The sequence below is a fragment of the Microplitis demolitor genome, chromosome 9 (genome assembly GCF_026212275.2).
Source record: "Microplitis demolitor isolate Queensland-Clemson2020A chromosome 9, iyMicDemo2.1a, whole genome shotgun sequence".
Classification (NCBI taxonomy): domain Eukaryota; kingdom Metazoa; phylum Arthropoda; class Insecta; order Hymenoptera; family Braconidae; genus Microplitis; species Microplitis demolitor.
In genome coordinates, this window is record NC_068553.1 from 15,638,321 (window position 1) to 15,661,591 (window position 23,271).

General features: G+C 27.8%; 5 protein-coding genes across 6 annotated transcripts; 2 read left to right on the forward strand and 3 right to left on the reverse strand.

The window, feature by feature from the left end:
- Window positions 1-1,153: 1,153 nt before the first annotated feature.
- On the reverse strand, window positions 1,154-6,848 carry LOC103573599 (annexin B9). 2 transcript variants are annotated; one of them, XM_008552749.3, is made up of 8 exons: window positions 6,360-6,848; window positions 6,151-6,187; window positions 5,157-5,795; window positions 4,741-4,917; window positions 4,440-4,644; window positions 3,929-4,255; window positions 2,874-3,055; window positions 1,154-2,786 (listed from the first exon to the last, which is right to left on the reverse strand). In XM_008552749.3, the coding sequence occupies exons 2-8, from the start codon at window positions 6,166-6,168 to the stop codon at window positions 2,736-2,738; spliced, it is 1,599 nt and encodes a 532-aa protein (XP_008550971.1). In that variant the 5' UTR covers window positions 6,169-6,187; window positions 6,360-6,848; the 3' UTR covers window positions 1,154-2,735. The 2 variants fall into 2 exon arrangements, with proteins under 2 accessions (XP_008550971.1, XP_008550972.1); XM_008552750.3 differs by lacking the exon at window positions 5,157-5,795 and having other exon boundaries at window positions 6,360-6,835.
- Window positions 6,849-8,951: 2,103 nt separating this feature from the next.
- LOC103573600 (protein SYS1 homolog) lies at window positions 8,952-11,424 on the forward strand. The gene is made up of 4 exons (XM_008552751.2): window positions 8,952-9,385; window positions 9,554-9,611; window positions 9,675-9,868; window positions 10,762-11,424. The coding sequence occupies exon 4, from the start codon at window positions 10,828-10,830 to the stop codon at window positions 11,308-11,310; it is 483 nt and encodes a 160-aa protein (XP_008550973.1). The 5' UTR covers window positions 8,952-9,385; window positions 9,554-9,611; window positions 9,675-9,868; window positions 10,762-10,827; the 3' UTR covers window positions 11,311-11,424.
- On the reverse strand, window positions 11,380-12,745 carry LOC103573601 (NADH dehydrogenase [ubiquinone] iron-sulfur protein 6, mitochondrial). Its single transcript, XM_008552752.2, has 3 exons — window positions 12,576-12,745; window positions 12,133-12,309; window positions 11,380-11,556 (listed from the first exon to the last, which is right to left on the reverse strand). Exons 1-3 carry the CDS (start codon window positions 12,708-12,710, stop codon window positions 11,488-11,490), a joined length of 381 nt encoding a protein of 126 aa, XP_008550974.1. The 5' UTR covers window positions 12,711-12,745; the 3' UTR covers window positions 11,380-11,487.
- A 1,496-nt stretch (window positions 12,746-14,241) lies between these two features.
- Window positions 14,242-19,675, forward strand: LOC103573603 (Bardet-Biedl syndrome 7 protein homolog). The gene is made up of 12 exons (XM_008552755.3): window positions 14,242-14,617; window positions 14,692-14,890; window positions 14,960-15,128; window positions 15,776-15,852; window positions 16,146-16,401; window positions 16,470-16,735; window positions 17,446-17,713; window positions 17,922-18,065; window positions 18,130-18,251; window positions 18,355-18,464; window positions 18,873-19,152; window positions 19,216-19,675. Exons 1-12 carry the CDS (start codon window positions 14,476-14,478, stop codon window positions 19,313-19,315), a joined length of 2,133 nt encoding a protein of 710 aa, XP_008550977.1. The 5' UTR covers window positions 14,242-14,475; the 3' UTR covers window positions 19,316-19,675.
- A 45-nt stretch (window positions 19,676-19,720) lies between these two features.
- LOC103573602 (pre-rRNA 2'-O-ribose RNA methyltransferase FTSJ3) lies at window positions 19,721-23,161 on the reverse strand. The gene is made up of 4 exons (XM_008552753.3): window positions 22,548-23,161; window positions 22,004-22,467; window positions 20,168-21,918; window positions 19,721-20,086 (listed from the first exon to the last, which is right to left on the reverse strand). The coding sequence occupies exons 1-4, from the start codon at window positions 22,612-22,614 to the stop codon at window positions 19,825-19,827; spliced, it is 2,544 nt and encodes an 847-aa protein (XP_008550975.1). The 5' UTR covers window positions 22,615-23,161; the 3' UTR covers window positions 19,721-19,824.
- Between the last annotated feature and the right edge of the window lie 110 nt (window positions 23,162-23,271).

Here is a 23,271-nt window from a genome sequence, read left to right on the forward strand (position 1 = left end):
GGATCATTTTTAAACAGGGTTTAAATATAACTCAAGTTGACAGACAATTAGCAATTTTCAAATTTTTTTTCAAAAATTCAATAATTAAAAAATACGGACATGTAGAAAATTTTAAAAACTAAAGGCGCAATTTTTTGAAATATTTTTTTTTTATAATTTATCGTTTTTAAATAAATCCAAAAATTACTAGACCTCGGCTAACTTCAGTATTGTGGTTTAAATTATTAATTCAGTGTATCATGTATTATTAATATATAGATAAACTTACTAGGAATATTAATTTAAACCCGGTTTGAAAAACAGGTCCTTTCTTTTTTCCTTTTTTTAATACCAACATTATTTAATTTTTAATGAGTGTGAATGTAGCAGACAATTGGAAATTTTTGAAATTTTTGAATGAACAAAAAAATTTAACTAAAATAAAAATTTAAAAGGACATAATTAGATAATTGAAAAAATTAGTACGCGCATTTTTTCAAATTTTGTTATTTTAATTAATTAATTTATTTATTTATAATTTATAAATTGTCTCATGTTTGCTACATTCACACTCATATAATTTTGTATTTTACTCTAAAATCTAAAGGTGATTTTTACTTACACGTCGATGTTTTGGAACAAGTTTCTAATTTTGATGTCATCAGGACCTTTCGTGGTTATCACATATAAAACTTAGTGAGTATTTAATATATTCTCATATAAATTCAACATATGAGTAAGAATAGAAATAAAGATCAAGTATTTTTATTTATATAAGTTTATATTTTCAAAAAAGTAAAATTTAATGATTCTGAAATTAACAGACAATAAAGAATTTTCAAATTTTTTTTAACAATTCAGTTACAAAAAAACTAAAAATATTTTTAAAAACTTTTTAAAATATTTTTTTTTATAATTTTTGATAAAGAAAAAAATCCAAAAATTATTAGACATCGACTAACTCTAGTATCATAAAATTTTGGGGGTTATTTAAAATTAAAGCTATAAGTTTGAAAAAAAATTTTGAAAACTAAGAGGGCATATAATTTAAATTAAATCAAAGAAGAAAAATTATTAGTATAAAATTGCATTGAAAATGTTGATTGTGTTGCGTAGGGATATGATGGATGGTAAATTAACGTCAAAAAGAGGAGGCTGATTGAAAGCAAAAATGTCAATACAATATATTTTATTTATTATTTCTCTGAAATTTATTTATATATATCATACATCGTGAACAAAATATTTTACAATATTTGAGGTTTATTGTTGTCTTTATTATAAATATATACCATAGTTCACCTCAAAACCCTATTTTATCGTCAAATATTTATCAATAAAATGTTTAAATGTCAACATGTATAGCGATCAAAAAATAATTATTAATAATTAAATTTATATTTATTTTTTAACAATAAAAAATTCTAATGAATAATACTCGTCTCAGCTTAGAAAATTAAAAAATTGTTGTTCGGATCTCAGGAGGTTTGATTTATGTTTTTTACATTCACTTTATTGACGTCGGATTTAAGGACATTCCCAGACAGTCCCCACCCACACCCACCCTTTTTAAAATTATTCAATGACCTTCTACTGTCAGGACCAGATTTAAATTTTATGATTAATTAAAAAAAATGGTTAAGTGTTGACTGACAAAAGGACAACGCAGTTGCAATTTCGCCGAGGTATAGATTTTTTAAAAGATTACTTACAGTTAATATCAATTAGGAGTTAAACGAAATTTGGAAAATAAATTTTAGTAAAAAATCATAATTTGAAATTTCAAATTTTTGAAGCTAAAATTTACTTACTGAATTTTATTAAACTCCTACCTGATAACAATTCAAAATAATTTTATTTTAAATTGACATCTTGGCAAAATTGTAAGTTTGATCTTTTTTCAATTAATGCTTTAATTTTTTTTTAATTTATTAATAAAATTTTAATACTGTTGATCCGAGTCTGGAATATTTTCAAAAAGGGAGGGAACACTGACTAAAAATGCCCTTAATAAAAAAAAAGAAAAATTGAAAATCTTATTAATGTTGGAAGAAATTTGAGTTTGAGTTCAGTAATTTTTTTTATACTTTTCAAAGCTTTGTAATTTTTATTTTTATTTTCATTTTCAAATTTTCCAGGTTAATGAAATGATTGAAAAAAAAATTAACAAAAACGATATTTTTATAGACCAAATAGACTGAGTCACTTCTAAATATTTAACATTTTAAATTATACTCTATCATTCTGTAATCAGGTATTTTTTTTAAATTTACTTTCCAACATTTGCAACGTCTTGAATAAGAAGGCCTCGCTTTTAATTTACTCGTCAATTCAAAAAAAAGTTTTTTTCTCAAACTTTTTATATTTATCGAACTGATATCAATAGAAAGCACGTTCTTATAAACTTCCTTTATGATCGTAGTACTTTATAATATACTAATTAAATTAATATACTTGATAGCTTTACTACACTTTTAGTGTCGTCATTTAATCTTTACTTAATAATTTTAAAAAATTATTTTCTGCTCCTAAGAAATATCAATTTTCAGAGATACCTTTTTCGAAATTGACGATTCTATTTTTAACACTAAATATAATTTCACTTTTGATTGGCACAAATTTATCATTTTTTTAATACTTTCATAACTTATTTTTTTGTTCATTAAGATAATAAGCAGAATTAAATATTTTTGAATAATTATCGATAATTTCTGATTAAATGCAAAATACCTTCGTGATAAGTACTAAGTTTTCATTTAAGCGATCAATGCCAACAGACATTTTTTATAATGTCCTGAGCAATCACCCTAGAAAAATTAAATTAAATTATTTAATAAATTTTTTTTTTAAATAAAGTCAATTATTAGCAAAATTTTTATTAAAAATTGACTTACAGATATGGCATCTTCTAATGATTTTCCATATTGTTGGATGTATGCTTGTTTTATTTCTCCCATGTCGATTTCAGAACGTGTGACGACAAGTCTAATGAGTCTTCGATCATCAGTTCCCATTCCCTTCATACTTTTGTAAAGTTGTTTTGCGAAAAATCCAGCACGATGATTTACACATTGAACTAGAAAAATAAATTTTATTATTTAAATGTACACTGGAAAAATTCGGAGTGAATAGAAATTTTTTTCTGGGCCGAGTGACGCGGATTTTATTCACTCTGTATTAAAATATTATTAATAAATTAAAGTATTAATTGGAAAAAAGACAACGTGGTGACAATTTTCATGAGATGTCAATTTGAAAAAAAAAAAATACAGTTGTCATCAATTCGAAGTTAAAACAAATTTGACATATAAATTTTACTTTACAAAATTTGACATTTCAAATTTTTTTCTTTTGTAATTTTCTATCTCGGCGGCATTGTAATTACGTTGTATTTTTTAAAATTAATGCTTTGATATTTTTTGAATTAACTAATACAGTTTTGACAGTCCAAAGTCATTGAATAATTTTAAAAATAGGGTAGGGGTATTATCTGATAATGTTCTTAATAAAATGAATGAAAGTCAAAATTTTTATTTTTACGTCAATAGTACACAGAAAAAAACTCCTCGGCGCAAGAAATATTTTGTATTATGAATTGAAGACAAAAATTTTTCTTGGTTCAAGAATTTTTTCCGCGCCGAAACAATTTTTTTCTTGTTTCAAAAAAATGTTTTCTCATCCCAAAAAAATTTTTGTTTTCATTTTATAATACAAAAAAGTTCTTGAGTCAAGTAAAAATTTTCTTAGAACAAGAATAAATTTTTTGCGCCAAGAAATCTTTTTTTTCTGTGTAATGAGCAAGATCTAGAAATTGGTGCTTTAAATATATAGTAAAATATATTCAAAACCATAGAAAAAATAATGTAAGCACCAATTTCAAGGTCTTGTCAATGCAAAAAAAAAAAAATTGAAATTTTCTTAGCACAAAATTAAAAAAAAGAATATTTACCAATAGCACGAAGACCTTTCTCAATATCACCACTGAATTCATTTTTGATAGCATCTTCTATAGAATTTCCAGTTATATTTTGATACTCTGCGAATATTTGTTTCAATTGTGGAATACTACGTTGTACCAAAACGGCATTAAAAGTAGATTCGTCGGTGCCAAAACGTAATTCTCCAGCTTGCAAAAGTCTTCTAGCGTCTTCCATTGCAGCACTTTGATTTACCTCGAATGATTCATCACGATGTCCACAGCACAGTGAAACCATTAAACGTTTAAAGCAACCGGAAGTATCTTCACGAAGATCATCTTCCAATGAACGTCCGTAAACTAAAATTGTACAGCAGTTTATTAATTATTACAATCAGAATTTAATTACATTTAAAATTTCTAACTTTTTACATCAAATTTTAAATCAATCACTGACACTTCCGGTGTTAAAAACGATTTTTTTACATGGGTTTAAAATTATGCTATATTCAAATATTTTATAAAATAATATGAATCAACTTACTAGATTCATATGCTTGGCGTATCATATGAATTTCTTGATTAGACATCGTGCACATGACTTCAATTAGAACACATTCATCAGTTCCAATTCCAGACATAGCTTCATGAAGTTCTGTAGCATAATAATTAGGAATCGGTGTCATCATCGCAACAACAAGATTTTCAAAGTTTCCAGTGAGCTCAGATTTCAAATCTTTTATCAAATCCTAAAATATGTATACAATTTGATTATTAGAAATTCATCAGAGATTAAAATTTTATAATTATAATAAACGATAGTATATATATTAAATTGTGCATACCTTTCCATAAAGTGTTTTAAACTGGAAAGCTATTTCCTGTCTCTGGAGGTTTGTTCGATTGGCAAGGACATTAATGATCGCTTTCTCATCAGTACCGAATCCTTTCATCGCTTTCCGAAGAACTTCAGCATCCTCTCGAGGATTGAAAGCAGGGAATGGTACTACCGTTGGAGATGGCTGGTAAAAAAATTAATTTTGAAAGTATGAGTATTAAAAAAAATATTCTTTCAATTTTCTGCTGTGACTTCTTTTAATAAAAAAAAAAAATTATTGTAATTAATTTTTTCAACGGCTATACAAGAACTATTTAAACTAGATCGTGTACTAACCACCAGTAATTAATTTTTTTTCATCCCTCGTCACAAAATATACTGCTAATTAATTTAATTGATGTAATTAAAAGAGGTCAGTCTCACCTTTGGATTTACTGGAGACATCTTGGGGGCAGAGGCAGAAGAATGGTAAGATGACATAGTAGCCATTGAAGGAGCAAATTGATAACCTCCTGCCCCTTGACCCCCAGGATAGGATCCAGGGTAAGCGTTAGTGTGAGAACTAGCATTTCCAGGATAGTTTCTATTCATGCCCATGCCAGGATTCATAGCTGGTTGGCTGGGATAAGTCATGCTTAGAGGACTAGGATGGCCCATGCCAGGATTCATAGCTGGTTGACTAGGATAAGTCATGCCATGGTAAGACTGAGGTGCGTAAGGCTGTGCTGGGAATCCTGGATTTTTATCAGGACAAAACTGCGTAGGGTTTTGAGGAGGAGCTTGTCCAGGGTTCATAGGATAAGAATATGCAGCATTTGGAGGCATCGAAGGATATGGAGAAGAGAAGTCTGATTGATTTGGATAAGGCATCGATGGATTAGTCTGCGGGTACGGATTTGATGGGTATGGAGACGCAAAAGGCTGCGGCATATTAAATGGCGCTGGGACTGGATTAAATCCATAATTATTTTGAGGATAAGGTTGAGCTCCAGGGGCAGAAGATGCACCAGGATGTGCTTCAAAAGATGTCGGCTTTTGTCCTGGGAACGGCATTGGTGGACCCTTAGGATTTTTAAGTTTTAATGAAAATAAATTTGTCTACTTTTGTTGCACTAATTAATAATACTGAATTTAGCCGACGTTAAATAATTTTTGAATTCTTATCAAACTGTTAAATTACAAAAAAAAAAAAATATTTGAAAAAATTGCACCTTTAGTTTTTAAAATTTTCTACATGTGCATTTTTTTTTTAAATTCAAATTGTTGAAGAAACAATAAAAAAATTCTCAATTGTCTGCTAATTTCAGGATCATTTTATTTGTCATTCATTCATTTACGGGTTATTAGAAAAAATATGTTGTGGTTAGTGAGAAATAAATAGAAAATAAAATAAAAATAGATCCAGGATAATGTTTACCTGATAACCGTAGCTCATGATGCCTAGATTTTAGTGCCTAAAAATAAAAATGATTTAATTATTGACAAATTGTTGTTACAAAACAAATTATCTATACATATGTTATGATAAATTTTATAAATATACATTTTACAAGTGTACTTATTGTTGATTAATTAATTTATGAATATATATAAATAATATATTAATTTGTTTTATAAAATACTCACTGTTTAAACTTGAATTTGATATCTGGTTAAACGAATAAAATGAAATAAATATTTTATTCACAAGATTGAATAACTGATTTTTTCAGCGGGTTATGAAACGACTGACAGAAAGCAACTGACGTGGCCTACTGAAAATGTGAAACTATAATTTTGTTTAGTAATAAATTGAGTAGTTTGCTTGGGTTCTGGTGATTGAGCTTATTGACAAGGCCGACAAAACCTTGTAATATAAATTCTACAGAAGTTATACTCAATGACGTCAAATACTGAGAATTTAAATGTGTGAATTCGTGTACTGCTACTATACTGAAACTAAATTGAGTCATACAAAGAATGGGGAGATGGTATGAAGTGGTACGATGACGTCGTAATGACGTTTTACTTTTATAGAACCAATCAGTAATTTTATTAAATGAATGGCAAGAGATTTTTTTTTAATTAAATGTATGATTGACTAGAGTTTGGACTGTTGGAAGTAAAATAGTTTGAAGAAACTTAGAATGCAAAGATTTTATTATATTTTTTTTTTATGAAAATTGATAACTTTATCAGTGATTCCTTGGTTTGCTGATAGCTGCGAAAAAAGGAGGAAATGATATAAATATTTACATATATGTATATAGTTTGGAATTTTTCCAATGCTGCAATTAATTTATTGAAAAATCTGCTTTGCTGACTACAGATCACACAGAACTTTTCTGATAATTATTAATTTTTTAATTAATTAATTTATTTATTAAAAATAAATCAAAATATATGACTAAATATATTATTGATATTCATAGAAAAAAAGGGAGCAATTAAATGACAGCAGTAAATATAAGAAATAAAATTTATTTTGAAAAGTGAGTTTTGTATTTTTAATTGAAAATAATTAAATAAATATTAATTCTACTGCTGGAGAAATCGCATCTCTGGTGGAAAGTTTTCGGACTATTGCTTGAAAAGTCTTAAGAACTCTGAAAAAGTCTTTAGAACTTTAAAACAGTTTTTTAGACAAAAGTCTGAAGAATTTCCACGGGGAGATTCTGAGATAGTATTTGGAGAGAAATTTTTTGATGTATCAATTATTGAAAAATATTAAAATTCCACAGCAAATTCAATTGTGGATTTCAATTTTTGTTAAAAATGATATATATGGTTTCCTGTAGGAAACCAGCATAGATCCTGATATTGATTCTCACATGGGTTCCTATGTTGGTATTTCTCTTCTTTTTGTTCTATAGGTTTCTCTTGGAAATCTACATGGGAAACTGGTGGGCATCTAAGATCCTAATGCAAGAAATCCTATCCGAATATGCCATGTAGGAGCATTCAAAATTCAAATAGTAATTCTATCCCTGGTTAAAAGAAACGATTCGAAATGACTTGTAATGTTAAATGCCCATAAAAAGGACGATTCAAAAACATTAGAAAGTATTCAAAATTTTTTTTTATCGTTTTAAATCGCTTCTTTTAATAAGAAATTTACTATTCTACACTAGTCGCAGAAATTAAGGGATATAAAAAAAATTCCAAATTTTCGCTTGTCTTAAGGAGGTTTGACCGAATCTAATGTAAAAATGATTTTCCAACTTTAAGATTTGAAACTTAGTATACATGTAAAGAAGTACTTTATCTATGTATTCTCAAAATTTTAATATGACCCACCGTCTAGTTTTTTAGAAAAAAAGATTTTAAAATGACGTTTTCAAAGTTCTTATACACAGGCTCTTATGGCAGACAAGCTTCCGTCATGACTTGTTCGATTATTTTCATTATTAACCTCCCAAGTTTAAGACATAAAAAACCACATGCCATAAACTTGAATATTTTTGGAATATGATAAGATTTTAACAATATAGTGTTACCGTTGTAATTATTTAAATAATTCAAGTTAAACTTTATTATTTAATCTCGTTCATCGACAGAGATACAAATTATTGGGGGTTTGGCAACGTCGCGGAAGCAGCTGAGAGAAAAAACAAAAATAGAAATACATTGATAAGAGAGACGAGATTATAAATAAATTTTTCCCGCTTTAATTTGAATATCGATGTGTAAGAAGTTAGAACGCGCTGTTGCCAAATCTTTTTATTAAATCATGAGTCAAAAATAACCAAGTCATTTAATTACTTTCTTTAATAAAATAACTAATAAATATTAATTTATGAATTCGTTATGTTATTATAAATTAAAATAATGAATTTTCATAACTATTAGAAAAATTTAGCAAACAAAAAATTCAAACACTACTTTGACTCACTAGTTGCGGTCGAACCTCCTTAAAGAAGGTCTATGTGCTTCAATCAATTTTTAAAAATTATAATTAATATTAATTTTAAAGCTCTTTTAAATGATTTAATGCCATTCAATTTTCCGCCCTTAAAAATTCTTTATGACGATTTGGTGCAAATCGAATATTTTGCAACGACAAAATGTCTTTTGACAATATGGCTGCTCTAGCCCCCTCATACACAGATAAAAAAGTTGACTTGATTCAAGATAAAAAATTTTGAACCAAGAATACCATTTTAAAGAAAATGATTTTCTTGATTAAATTTCTCTTGGTTCAAGAATTTTTTCTCTTGACTCAAGAAAATCATTTCTTTCAGTGGTATTCTTGGTTCAAAATTTTTTCTCTTGAATCTAGTCAACTTTTTTATCAGTGTAGATAAATTTTGTTACAGCTATTGTTGAACAAGTGATGGGGTTATGTTATGGTACCCATGTAAATCCGCCCAAGTACGAACTAAATTCTACGAGCATGAAAATATGAGAAAATATGAAAAGAAAAAACTTTCCAATGTTATCTTTATGTACTGCGTCTTAATAAATTTATATTTTTGATTGGCCAATATAACACCTGATCTATTAATTTTATTAACCAATAAAATTCCATAATCTAAATTTTCTTACAATATGAAGTCACCTTTACAATACATATTGTCATACACGTCATTTGTTGATATATTTATTGAAAATTAAGTATTTTAAAAGAAATATTTATAAAAAAATATTAAATAGCAGTTTCGTGAAAATTAATCGTGAGTTAAAACAGTAAATTAATTGAATATTAATAAAACTGTTGAATATTTTTGTTAACTACAAAATTTAGGTTAAAAGTGAAATTAAAACAAACAATTGTTAATTAAATTTATGACTTGCTGATTTATTTGTAAAAATATATGAAGAATTTAATGTCATGATTTTAGGAATGAATTTTAATGTGTGACAATTTAAAAATTCAAAAAAGTCAACATATTTTTTGTGGTAAGTAGAAATAATTAAAAATTAATGGGTAATTGGAGTAATAATATGAATTATTTGTTACAGGAAAACAGGAGATTCAAAATTGTGAGTTATGGAGCAGCTAAATATGAAAATTTGAACTGAAAACATATGATTTTATAAATAATTGAAATAATAAAAAAAGCAAATGATTAAAGTAAATAATTGGAGTGATAATTTTGTTGGGTATTTTTATAATTTAAATGAAATTAAAAAACTTCCATTTAGTATTGTAATTAGTAAGTATATTTATTTACTTTAATTAAGTGCATTCATACCGGTAATTTTTAAATATTTAAAAAAAAACCCATTAATTATTTTTATTTGAATCAAACTAAGGTAATATTTGTCTGACAACTGCTTTCTTAGGAGTTTAGACAACTTTAATATGTCTTTTAACAGGACAAAAATAATATTTTATCTCAAAACTAAGATTTTTTTATGGAAATAAGACATACAGATGTTGATTTTAGGAGACAGAAAATTTGTCTTCTTTTTTCAGTTCTAAAAAAGTCATTTCAATTTAAAAGTTGTTTAGATAACTTATTTTACCACTATTTGTAATTTACTTTTTCTCGTCACTTGTATCGTTTTTTAAGCAGATATTTATTCGGTGACATAAATTTCTGATTTTTTTGTCATCGTATTGGTGCCTTATTGATAGCTCAAAATACAGCCTCAAAACTTCTATCTTATGGATGTTTTTTTTTTACTATGAAAATTACATAAGTTCAAAAAAAGTTCTACTTGAAGTTCTAATCTGTCTCAAGTTTAAAAGTTTCGAACTTTTTTCGAAAATTTTATAAGGTAAAGGACCTAGTATCCGATCACTCCATATATTTTTATATCTAGAGCAGTATTTTATTAGGGCAGTCGTTGGAGCAAGATCAGCAACATGTGTTGCTAAATATATGCTGATAAGGCTGTATATTATTTTAAACTATATTATTTTACATTATATAATATGCTGTTGGCCGAAGCCAACATTTTTATTTTTTTTTAATTGTTAAAGTTTTTTAAATACAAGAAAATTTCGTGCACGAATGCATGACACAATTTTTTAAATTTTTTACTAAATTAATCAAAAATTAAATTAATAGAAAATTATTTAATAAAAAAATGTTAATTTCAGGCGTGAGGAAAATAAATTTATGACAGTGATACTTTAATATGAAGTTAAATTTGTAAAAACAAAATAATGAATAATTTAACGGGACAGTTTCGTAAAACAACATGGGATCCAATATTAATAATATCACAAATAATAGCTGTGCAAACAGTTATGTATTTTTTTCTCGGTGTGTGGATATGGATATTGACAACTTTATTGGGCGAAACAAAGTCACTTGACTATGCATTTCAATACAAAGAAATCCATGTAAGAGATCACGGTGGGAGATTAGTTATCGCTGTATTTATAATAAATTCACTGATTGGATCGATGGCACTATGGTGGTTGGTACAGAGAACAAAACAATGCCTTGACTTTGCTTGCACAGCTCATTTAATCCATTTAATTATTTGTTGGATATACAATTCAAATTTCCCCACGACATTCAGTTGGTGGTGTTTGAATATTGTCTCAACAACAATCATGTGCGTATGTGGTGAATTTTTGTGTATGAAAACGGAGTTCAAAGCAATACCACTTGGTATGAACAGTCAAAAAACAGCCTTATAATAAATATATGCTAATGCTTTTTTTATTTGTAAATTTTATTTATTCAACGCTAGTAATAAATATGTAAAATAAGAGTTTAATAAATTTTTATTAAATTAACTCACTTGTACATTATATATCTATATTTTTAAATTTTCTTTTACTATATAAATATTGTTTACTTGATTTATTTATACATTAATGATGATGATCTTCTTTGTAAAATCTTAAGCCGCAGTATCCACAAATATGATTTCCAGGTTTATCCTAAAAAATATTTTAATATTTATAATTATTCTAGTTAATTTTGGGTGGTGACCCCTACTCTTTTTTTAAAAATAATTGAAAGGCTGAAATTTTATAATTGTATTTATGTTTTGTTAGAAAATTAAAGCATTGATGCAAAAAAAAAGAGAGCGTGGATCGAATTTTGTTAAATAGATTAATGTAAAAATATGATTGATTATCAATTGAAAGTTTGAATAAATTTGAAAAGTGAATTTCGAATAATGGAATAATAGATTTAAAATTGTGATACTGAACTTGTGACTGTGCTACTTGGGGATTTGCTGAATTTTTTGTAAAAATTTAAAGTCTATTAGTCAAAATTATTGATCCCATTTTACATCTCATTCAAAATATATCGGGTGGAATATCTCAATGTAAGAATATCAACTTATGTGACTATTAAATATAAAATGGAGATATTCCACCTGATATATTTTGACTGAGATGTCAATTTTGAGATAGAGAGGAAGGTCCGTCAAAATTTATTATTAAAATTCAAAAAGGGGGAACACAATTCATAATTACTCTTGCTAATTAATTATTTTATAAATTTACCAAATTAATGTAGACTTTAGGATGTCCAAGAGGTCCACCACCTCCATCACAAGAAACAATACGATCAGGTCTTGGTTCTGGTGGAACTTCATTAATCAAATTAATTGCCCATCTCTCATTAACTTCCTTGGGTCTATCAACAAATCGTACTAATCTTCTGTCCTCAGGATCGAATTTCTATAAATTTTAAATTCATTCTCAATAATACGAACACAAATAATATTTTTTTATAAAACCCTGATTAAAAAAAAGTATTTCACAGGATTCAAAAGGATTAAAATTTTAATACTTTCAAATCCTGCTAAATACTGTAAATCTTGATATTTCAATCCTTTTGAATCCTGTCAAATACTTTTTTTTAATCAGGGAATAAAAATGAATGTTAGCTGACGTAACCAAAAAAAATATATACAAATGAAATATTGGTAAAAAATATGACTTACTTGTCCTGTGTGTGTAACAACATCTTTAGGTTCCCATGAAGAATTACTACGAGAAATTACACCCGAAATAGGTAATTTATTTATCAAAAATTTATTCGAATTATTTAAAAAACAACAGACTTGTTTTCCTGCCATTTTTGCTCTAACTAATTTTTGGAGGATTCACGACATCTACAAATCGTCATATTTTACGTCGTCGGTAAGTTGGAAAATCTTTGATAAAGTAAAAACTATATAACATTCAAGTTCGATCGCAACTAGTGAGTCAAAGTAGTGTTTGAATTTTTTGTTTGCTAAATTTTTCCAATAGTTATGAAAATTCATTATTTTAATTTATAATAACATAACGAATTCATAAATTAATAATTATTAGTTATTTAATTAAAGAAAGTAATGAAATGACTTGGTTATTTTTGACTCATGATTTAATAAAAAGATTTGGCAACAGCGCGTTCTAACTTCTTACACATCGATATTCAAATTAAAGCGGGAAAAATTTATTTATAATCTCGTCTCTCTTATTAATGTATTTCTATCTTTGTTTTTTCTCTCAGCTGCTTCCGCGACGTTGCCAAACCCTCAATAATATGTATCTCTGTCGATGAACGAGATTAAATAATAAAGTTTAATTTTAATTATTTAAATAATTACAACGGTAACACTATATTGTTAAAATCTTATCATATTCCAAAAATATTCATGTTTATGGCATGTGGTTTTTTATTTCTTAAACTTGGGAGGTTAATAATGAAAATAATCGAACAAGTCATGACGGAAGCTTGTCTGCCATAAGAGCCTGTGTATAAGAACTTTGAAAACGTCATTTTAAAATCTTTTTTTCTAAAAAACTAGACGGTGGGTCATATTCAAATTTTGAGAATACATAGATAAAGTACTTCTTTACATGTATACTAAGTTTCAAATCTCAAAGTTGGAAAATCTTTTTTACATTACATTCGGTCAAACCTCCTTAAAGTGGAAAATTTTTTCAAAAAATTCCATTTTTTTTTTTTTTAAACATTTTTTAGGGAAACTATAATTCCAAGGATCAAAACTCTGGAACTACGAGTGATTGAGTGAATTTGGATTAAAATAAAATCCATCTTCACTCCCTGTTTCTTATAGTCTACATTTATTTATACCAGTTTTCAACATTCAATAAGTGACCTTAAAATATTCAAAAATTTTGTATAATATTGTATAGATGTATAAAAATTTATCGAATAAATAGTGGTCTTCATATTTTGTTAATATGTTCAAAATAATATCAATTATCCATTTAAGGCTCAGTTCCCAAAACTGATAATTCTACCCTACTTTTTTATGCTTTCAAATTTAGTAAATTACACAATACTTTTTACAGTGTGAACATTTGTAATATATATTTCTAATAAATGATTGGATTCGATAAGAGAATATTGAAAATATAAATTAAGTAAATTGATGACAATTCAGTAAGTTTAATAATCCTGATTAAGAAAGATCATGTTAAATGATTTGAGTTTGAATAATTTTGAATCATACTTCATAATAAAGACATTTAACATTGAAACCATTTCAAATAATCTTTATCAATCAGGGAAGAATTTATAAGATATTTTCAGGGAAATTTATCAAAATATTTTTCATTTAATCATTTGGAATCCCGGGTCAAAAATAAAATTTGATTTAGGCTCGCTTTACTTTATTTTCTTTAGAAGTTATCAATTTTCCATAATCATTAAAGTCCATCGGAAATTTCCGTATTAATTCGGCTACGCGATAAAGTTTTAAAACTGGTTGCTATGGTGAAATCGATCAGAATTTTGTATTGTAATCACAACAATGATTTATTTTCAAACACAGCACATTGTCGCGGCATAATAATTTTTTTTAAACAAACACTGAAATTTATTTAAAAATGTCTTTAGTCCTTTCACGAGTGGATTACGTTACAATTGGCGTAACTTCCCGCGGAACGACTAAAATTTTGCCTTCTACGGATTCAAAATCAACTCAGAAGTTCGTTGTCGGTGACAATGACGGCATTCTTTATATTTACGGTAATTATTTATTTAATTTATGTCATCAAAATTAAAATCCATTTAATTTTTATATATTTATATTTCATGTTCAGGAATAAAGAAAGGAGAGTTGCAATTAATTTTTAAATCCTTGCCCGGAGTAAAAATCGAAAAAGTTTCTCTGGGTGGTACTGCTGAGACTCCAAGAGATAAAATATTTATTGCTTATGGAAATTCTGTAAAAGGATTTACAAGAAAAGGAAAAATGTTTTTAGAATTCGATACAAGTCTCGTAGATTCGATAACTGCTATGTAATTTAAATTTTTTATAAGACATACATTCATATTTTACAATTAAAAATTAATTATTGTGATAATTAGGTATGTTTTAGGGTCTGATTTGGCGGCATGCTCACGAGATCTTTATCATAGATATCAAAATTGTAAGGATGCTGATTCTTATTTAGTGGGAGAAGTAATAAATGATGTTATATTAATTACAATTGACAGCTCTTCTGTGTTAGCAATTCTCGCTTGTAGTGATCGTGCAGTAAGATCATAATTATAATTATTTTATTTTTTTTTTTATAGTGCAGACCTGCACTGTAAAAATTGGGAGTGAATACGAAGTGATTACGGATTTTAAAGATATAAATAGTCGTAAAAACGTATTTTAGGCGTAGTTGACGTACAAAAACATAAGCAAGACTTTCGTAATCGTATAGACAATCTTTCAAAACTTGCAATACAAAAATTAAACTTTATTGGAAAAAACCATATCCAGTAGCCAGAAGATGAGAAATATAAAATTTTTGCAGCTTTTGGAAAATATTTTGGGCCTTGCAGGAGATAACTCTTTGAGACTATTCTCTGAATTAGCTTTGAATTACGAGCCATTAGTAGAGTTATCCTACAAGGCTCAAAATATTTTTCGAAAGCTGCTGAAAAGTTTTATTTCTCGTCTTCTGGCTGCTGATAGTTTTTTTTTTGGCAATGGAATGTTTCTGATATAGTTTTAATTTTTTTATTGCAAGTTTTGAAAGGTTGTGTCTACAATTACAAAAGTCTTATTTACGTTTTTGTACGACAACGTCTAAAATACGTTTTTAACGTCTAGTACGATCAATCTACGATATATATTTCAACTCGCAGCAGTTTAAAAATTAATATATTTATTGTTAATATTTTTATTTATAGATTAGAGTATTATCTGGAACAAAAAAACCGACGGTCTTAAGACTTCCAAGTGTCCCAACAGTCCTTGCGTTATGTAGGTAATACTTTTAACGAAAATTCTTAAATTAAAATGATGTTATTTTCTTCAAGTTATATAATTTATCTTAAAAAGAAAATTTTAAATTGTAATCAAGTTTAATATGATTTTAAATTTACTTGCATTGATCTTGGAATTTATTATTTTTACTTTTAAAAAATCACATGGAGAAAGATGCAAACAAAAATACGCGAATTTTTATCATGCTGTCGACAGCCTAATAAAAATTCGTAAATTTCCTAAGCCCAATTTTCTCTGTGAATTAATGGTTTTTAATATTTTAAATATTTATAGAGGAGATAGAAAAGAATCAAGTGATCGAATATTAATTGGCACACAAGATGGAAAAATAGGACTTTTAAAAATTTTAACTGACAAAACATTTCGGATTACATGGCTCATTACTTCAAGTGGTTCAGAAATAACTTCTTTGGATACTTATGAACTTGATGATACTCCTGATATTTTAATTGGCAGACAAGATGGCACTATTCAAGTTTATAGTTTTCCACATGACGATGAAATAAACCCATCTTTAAGATACCAATATGTAAGTATATTTTTAATTACTTATTCGCGACAATATTAATTAATATAATTTGATAAATAATGAATTAGATGGCTGGAGAAAGTATTAGTTCAATTGGTGGAGGTGTCATAGGCATGATTGGACACACAGAAATATTAGTAACGACATATTCTGGTAGAATTTTCGGATTAACAACAAGACCGCCGGGATCTTTAGCAGCAGATTCTAATGAAGAAACGCTAAATCGTTTGAAAGCTGAAATTCAAGAACTTGAAGCTAAATTAATTGAAGATAAAGAATTTGAAAATTATACAACTGATATTTTATCTCCATTAATTTTGTCTGTAAATTACAGGTGACGTAAAAAAAAATTTGAAAAACAGTTGACTCTAAGAGTCAGTCCCAAAACTTCCGCTGTTTTGAGCTCGACAATACTTTTAAATACATATGTATTTTCTAGCCCGAACTCGAAAAAAGTGACGTTTCGTATTAATCGCGTATTGGAGAAATTTTAAATAATCAGTCAAGATCATTATTATATTTACATACCAATGTATGGCTGTCTAATTTCAAAACAGTGAGGGAAAAATTTTTCAATTTTTTAAGTTCCAGTGGAGTCTTGTAAATATGATTCAATACATATTTAAAAAACTTTTTTTTGCCAGTTACTGTGTTTTGAAATTGGACAGTCGTGTACGTACGAACGCACATATACTCGTACATCCTCTTGAAAATTTTAATTTCCTGAAAATTGAAAACCTCTTGAAATATGATACTGAAGTTAGCGGACGTCTAATAATTTCTGGATTTTTTTTAGACGATAAACTATAAAAAAGAAATATTTGAAAAAATTGCACTTGTAGTTTTTTAAATTTTCTACATGTGCATATTTTTATTTTTTTTTTCTAATTAATTTATTGATAAAAAAAATTCTGAAACTTTTAATTGTCTGTTAACTTCAGGATCATTTTGAAATTTCAAATTTTATTAGCGGGAAGTTGAAAAGAATTAAAGAATACTGAATAATAAATTAGTAGAAAATAAAAGAAAAAAAATTTATTATAGAATGATACAAGACCGAGAAAGTGCGTCGTATTTATTGACAATAGAACTTGATACGCCAATAGACAATGTTTTAATTCAATCTGATACTCCAGTTGAGTTGTTAAATGAAAGTAATAACGCTGTACTTAGTCTTTCTTCATGCAATCCTTACGAAGGAAATTTCGTCCTTGCCACTTATCGGTGTCAAGTTAATACTAGTCAATTGGAAACGAGAATTAGAGCAATTGAAGGTCAACCAGGAACACTTCAGATTTATGTTACGACTCAAGTAAATTGAACATAAAAAATTTTAACGCCAACTGATCCCACGAATCAAGACATCATTTAATTTGTACTTATTATTTTGTACTATATATTGATATATATTTAGGGATCACTTATCGTAGTATAAGATTACTGAGATCAGTTAACGTTACTCTAAAAAAATTAATGCTAATGATAATTAAATTAAATTGTTATTTTATATTTTTAAATAGATTCAACCAAAATGTTGTAGAAAAATAAAAATACCAATCCATGCATTATCATTGCATGCGAGATTGCATGAAGGAGAAGGGGCTGAATTATCTGGAGATCTTTATAATGAATTAAGACTTGTAGGAAATTTCACCGTTGCTGAAGTAATTATATATTAATCATAAAATTTAAATATAATTTATTTACTTATTAAAATGTTTTTTTAAGATTCATGCATGGCTTTCATTTGCGCTTCCTGATATTCCAGAGAGACCGACTTTGCAGGATAATGAAGTGATATTAAATTATGTCTCATCATTAACTGGATCAATTCTTATATGCAAATATAAGTAAATATTATATCCAATCTTATTATTTTTGCCGACTAATTATGCAAGTAATTTTCATAGTTAAATTTTCTCTGGCTTACATAAACTTTTTTTAAAATTGTAGAAAAGGGGTTGCGACTTTTTTAGCTGAAAATATATCAACTATTTTAATTCTTCGTGATTTGTTGACTAAAGAAGCAACAAAACGAAAAATAAAACTTGATGTTATTTTTAGTAAGTATCTTCTTTATGCTAAAGTATTATTTAGAAGTTACTTTAAAATTATGAGTGTGAATGTAGCAGACATCAGACAAATTTTAAATTATAAATAAATTGAGTAAATAATTAATAAAATAATATTTATAAAAAATGCACTTATTAATTTCAAAATTTTTTAAATGCGCTTTTTTTTTTAATTTTATTTTTTAAATTATTTACTCTATTCATCAGTTATTTTAAATTTGTCTGATGTCTGCTACATTCACACTCATTGTCATTAATATTCATTGAAGATATATATGAAATAATTAGTAAAATTAAAATTTTTAAGCACATGGCAAACCGATAAGGATACGAATTATTATATTTTAATAATCCTTTATACAAATTATTTAATTTTTTTTTTTTATTTCTTCGATTCAGATATAGAAGATGGCACAATATCAAGAATGTTGGATTTAATTCTACCAAAATTAAACTCAGCACATGATCGTATAGAGAAACTAAAAATAATCGATGCATTACAAGAGTGGGAATTGAAAATTGATCCTACAGAAAATCTTAGTAAATATTATCAAGAATTATTAAAAGAAGAAGATAAGATGAGAACGGAGTTGTCTAAAAATCCTACTATTTTACAAATAATACAAGGAGTAATAACTGATTTATACGTTGATTGGAATCGTGCGAAAGGTTTTCAAAGGTATAAATATTTTTTTTTTTCCTTACGATATATATTTCAAATTACTATTTAATTAAATTACAGAATTACAAGTAAAGCTGCTAATGAAAAACTTAAAGACGTTCTCAAGTCACGCAGTTTGCCAGTTATACTTCAAATGTTTATGGAAAAAGATAATAATTGATTTTTTAAACTTCCCGCTGAAAATTTGAAATTTTAAAAAAACAAGGCAAGTTATTGGTTTCGATCTGCTCTTCGGAAACCAACTTTTGAACTGATCTCGATGTTTTGAGTTCCTAAGAAATTATTCTGACTATTTTCCGCATGATGTTCGACTTTATGTGCGTTCGTACGTACGCGTGTATGTAAATATTATAACTTTTGAAGGGATCAAGCTATTAATGAGTTCGAAAAAAAATCAAAGGAGCTGAAACAGCGGAAAATTTCGGGACTGACCCAGGGTCAACCGTTTTCCAGATTAAAAAAAAATTTTCTTTCAACATTAATTTTATAAAAAATGTCTGTTAATATGTAAAGGTTTTTTATAGACAGCCTATTAAATTATAGTACAAAAATAAAATAATAATAATTAAAATTACAAATAAAACTCTTTAATGTTATTACTATATACATTGAGAGCTTACAAAATATTAAATAAAATTAAGAACACATTTATTTGTTCTCACATTTATTTTATTTAGATTTAGATTTTTTACCTTTCGTAGATTTCGCTTTAGGTTTACTGTGTGGTACACCTTTACGGCCCTTCTTACCACGACCTTTTGTTTTTTCTTTAGCTTTTTGTGCCCGCAAGTCTTTCTTCATTCTCGAATCGACGAGTTTGTAATGTCCTTTAAGACCAGCCGGTCTCGCGGCTCTTTTTTGAGCCGTATGTTTCTTCGCTACCACATACGTCACTTCTTTCTTCGGCGGCTTCAATGCTTTCTTATACAATCTGAAATTGTAAAATTAATATAATACCATTTTATTTTACACTTCACAAAATTTCTCAGATTAGATTTTAAAAAATACTTACGATTTTATTTGATCAGCTTTTTCGCGATCAGTGAGATCGTTGCTGTCAATCAAAGCCTCAGTTTTCTTCTTCGCTTTTTCCAATTTACGCAACGCGCGTTTCTTCTTTCTGGCTTTCGCCTCCATAACTTTTTTTATCGGACGCGCATTGATGTCAACCAGCTGCTTCTTGTAGTCGTCTACAAGTTCCTTAGGAACAGGCGCTTCTTTCCTCATGTGTCTTTCTTCATCCTTGACGAACCAATCAGGCAAGTGATCATCATTGAACGCATACCTATTCCACGCTGCATCCGTTATATCTCTGCGAGCTTTTTTACTCGTAGCTATCAAAGTACCAAGTGCTAAATCTTCAGCATTTAACTTTCGCTTCTTACTCTCCTTTACACCTTTTTCTTTCGTTTCCATCTCAATTTTATTTTTATTCTTTTTATTTTTATTTGATTCTCGAAATTTTTCTTCAACGTCATAATCTGAGTCTGACTCTGAGTCATCTGTTTTATTTATTTTTTTACCCTTATCTTTATTTTTAATTTTATCTTCATCTGAATTTTTTTTTTTAGAATACACTTCCATCATATTATTTAACTCATATTCTTCATCACTGTCATTTTCTAAATTTTTAAATACATCTTTTTCAAACCATATTTTAGCTTTGTTTATTTTTTTCGAACTTTTGTCCCTGGGATCTAGGTCTGTAATCAATGGATTGTTCTGCTCGACATCTTCTTCTGTGTCTTCTTTATTTTCCACAGATTTATCGTCTTCATTGCCTTCAGATTTTTCATCTTCGCTGTCACTTAAATCCAAACCAGACTCATTACCATCAGAATCATCATCATTATCTGACTCAGATATATTTTCATCATTCGTATAATACAAACTTTTGCTATCCAATTTCCCCTCATCCTTTTCATACTTTAGTTTTTTCGGTAATTTCTTTTCATCGTCTGATTCAACGTCACTGGTAGCAGTAATGTCTGGCAACTGATCAGTAATTTGATCCAACAACTGATGCGAAGTAATTTGCGTAAGAGTGAACATGTCTTCGCATTCTAGTTTAGGTCCTTCGTCGCCTTTGTGGATCATTTTTAAATTCAACCTCTCATTTAATTTCTGTCGCTCTTTCTGGGCTTTCTTCTTTTTTTTCTTCAATTCCCGCAATTCTTCGGCTTTTATTTCTGCAACTTCTGCGTCTATTTTCATCTGTTCCTTGTCTTCATCACTTTCATCATCATCAGCATCCGCTTTTTTATTTTCTTCAGCTTCAATATCTTTGTCTTCAGTTTTTTTATCATCATCAGCTTCTTTATTCTCACCATGAAATTCTTTGCGCAATTCTTTCCACCAGGATAACAATAATTTAATATCTCTACGATTTAAAACTTTGATGTCTTTACAACATTCTAGAATTTCTCTCGTCGTTTTCGGATGTTCAGCTATTTTTGGGTCGTCTATTACTATTTCCGCGATATTTTCTAATACTTCAATGCCAGTCTCGTGAGCGATGTACTGAGAAGCAGGTAACTGGTGATGTAAAGTGTAATCATTTTCTGGATAACCTTCAGGTTTAGCTTTCTTTCTTCTCTCTGGGTGAAGAATACACAATTTGTTTGAAGAAATGTCCAAGTCAGAAAAAACGTAGTGTGGGTCGAAAAATTTCGGGTCTAATTTATCAGGCGCTATGTAATGTTGACACACGACGAATATTTCAGCTGATTCATTTCTAGAAGCTTGAGGTTTTGTTGCGTGAACCTAAACCATGGTTATTATGGAGTTAATAATAAAAACTCATGTTATAAAATTGTAAATAATAAATAAATAATTAATAATTATATACCTTTTTAAACAGCTGTGTTAAAATCCAAAGAAGCGCATTGTAATCTTTCGATCTGAATATTTTAGTTACAAACCATCCACCAGCTCTTAAAAATTGAGTTGCTAATTTAACAGCAGACAAAGTTAGAGTTACTTGTTGATACGCATCATGAAGCCAATTTTTACCAACATTCGGAGCTCCGTCATTCAAAACAATATCAGCTTTCCACGTTTTCAATTCTTTTGAAATAGCAACCCTGCATTTATCAGTCGTAATGTCTTCCACTAAATTGATACACCCAGGAATTGGTTTTATTGGAAACAAATCAATACCAATAACAATTGAGGAAACCGGCATATTTTGCCTGGCGACTTGCATCCATCCTCCAGGTGCAGCGCAAAGGTCGATGCATACTCGAGATTTTTGTAAAAATTCAAATTTTCTATTCAACTGAATCAACTTAAAAGCCGCACGAGATCTGAAACCTTTGGTTAAATATATCAGATCAGTTTTACAACCACATGTTCATTTAATGTTTTTGTAATTACATTAAATAATTAATTACCTGTTTCTTTGGCTAAGTGATAATATTTATCTTTCCGCTGTTTTCCAACTTTTGTTTTCTTCCCCATTATTTATTTTTTTTATTCAACTTTTATTTCAAATTTTTAATCACCTTCATTTAGCAACTGACTGACAACACGTGGTAACAAAAAATATTGTCTGAGAATCTTTGAGGTTATCAGGTAATATATCAGTAATATCAATATATGAGACAGCAGGAAAATACCGGAGAAATTTCTTATGTCTAAACTATACCATAAAATTATAAGTTTGAATGTCGCAGACTTAAGACAACTTATATTTAAATAAATGAATAATTAAATTTTTAAAAAAAGCGCGCGCTAATTTTTAAATAATCAAAATACAAGTTTATTTTATTTGCAAATTCAAAAAATTTTTAAATTTAAAATTGACAGCTAAATTCACACTCCTTTAAATTATACACAGACTTTGTTGCCGGCTGTCATAAACTGGCGGTGACAAGTAAAATTTAAATAATTTTTTATTAACAAATTGTTTGTTCGTCATTTGTTTTTGATTGTTTAATAAAATTTATTGTTTGTTCGTTGTTTGTTTTTTTGTAAAAATAGAAAAGTTGCTGGCGACTCTAGTAGTTTGTCATTCGGGTCTTACTATAGGATGTGGAAGTAAAATTTTAAGGAGAATTTACAATTTCGAATTTAAAATATTAATTAAATGTTATAATTGATTAATTAAAGACTAAA